A 678-nucleotide genomic window follows, 5' to 3' on the forward strand; every position below is an offset into this window, starting at 1 on the left:
TCTGGTCCCGGGGTACCTACCCGTCGCTCGTCATCTAGTCAGGGCGTCGTCCGGCCTCCGCGTCGGCCACGTACTTTCGCGCAGTCAGGGACAAGTCAAGAGGCCGCCCTCGAGAGGAAGGGAGCTCCTCCTCCTGCTCGGGGGTGTTGAGGCGGGTCAAGGAGATGACTGTGAGGTCGGGCTCTGAGGAGAGTCGTGGGAGGGGCTCCCGGGGGGCCCTGGTGGCCTGGGGTCTACCTGGGGCGCGCGGGGCCGTCGCCAGGGAGGCGGACACAGGCTGCACGGAGGTGGAGCTGGTGCCCGGGCGCGAGGGGGCGCGGCGGGGCACCACGGTGAAGGCGGGGCGACGCGGCCGCGGCGAGGACGCCGTCTGGGGCGCGTCGGGTACAACCTCCAGCGCCGGGGACTCGTTCGCGGGGCGTTCCTCGGGCTCGATTTGGCCCGGGGGCGGCAGCGACAGCGGCCGAGGGCGCCGACGGCGTGCGCGCCCCGCCTGGTCATGCCCCAGAGGCGACGCCCAAGCGGCTCTCGCCTCTGGGGCCTTTCCTCATGGGAGCCTCACGCCCCACATCTCCCGCAAGATGGCGTCCAGATGGCGCCGGAAAGCCGCCTCTTTGTCGTCCACGTTGAGCGAGGGGAGCGGCGCCAGCAGCCTCTGCAGCCACCGGCGGAGATCCT

General features: G+C 72.6%; 1 protein-coding gene across 1 annotated transcript in view; it reads right to left on the reverse strand.

Annotated features, from left to right (window-relative positions):
• Positions 1 to 497: 497 nt before the first annotated feature.
• LOC119594837 overlaps positions 498 to 678 on the reverse strand; it is a 2,204-nt gene continuing 2,023 nt past the window's right edge. Inside the window, exon 2 of the mRNA XM_037943924.1 lies at positions 498 to 676. Within this exon, the coding sequence (XP_037799852.1) occupies positions 498 to 676 (179 nt within the window). The remainder of the gene's footprint in view (positions 677 to 678) is intronic.

The sequence above is a fragment of the Penaeus monodon genome, chromosome 34, assembly GCF_015228065.2.
Source record: "Penaeus monodon isolate SGIC_2016 chromosome 34, NSTDA_Pmon_1, whole genome shotgun sequence".
In the NCBI taxonomy this organism is placed as follows: Eukaryota; Metazoa; Arthropoda; class Malacostraca; order Decapoda; family Penaeidae; genus Penaeus; species Penaeus monodon.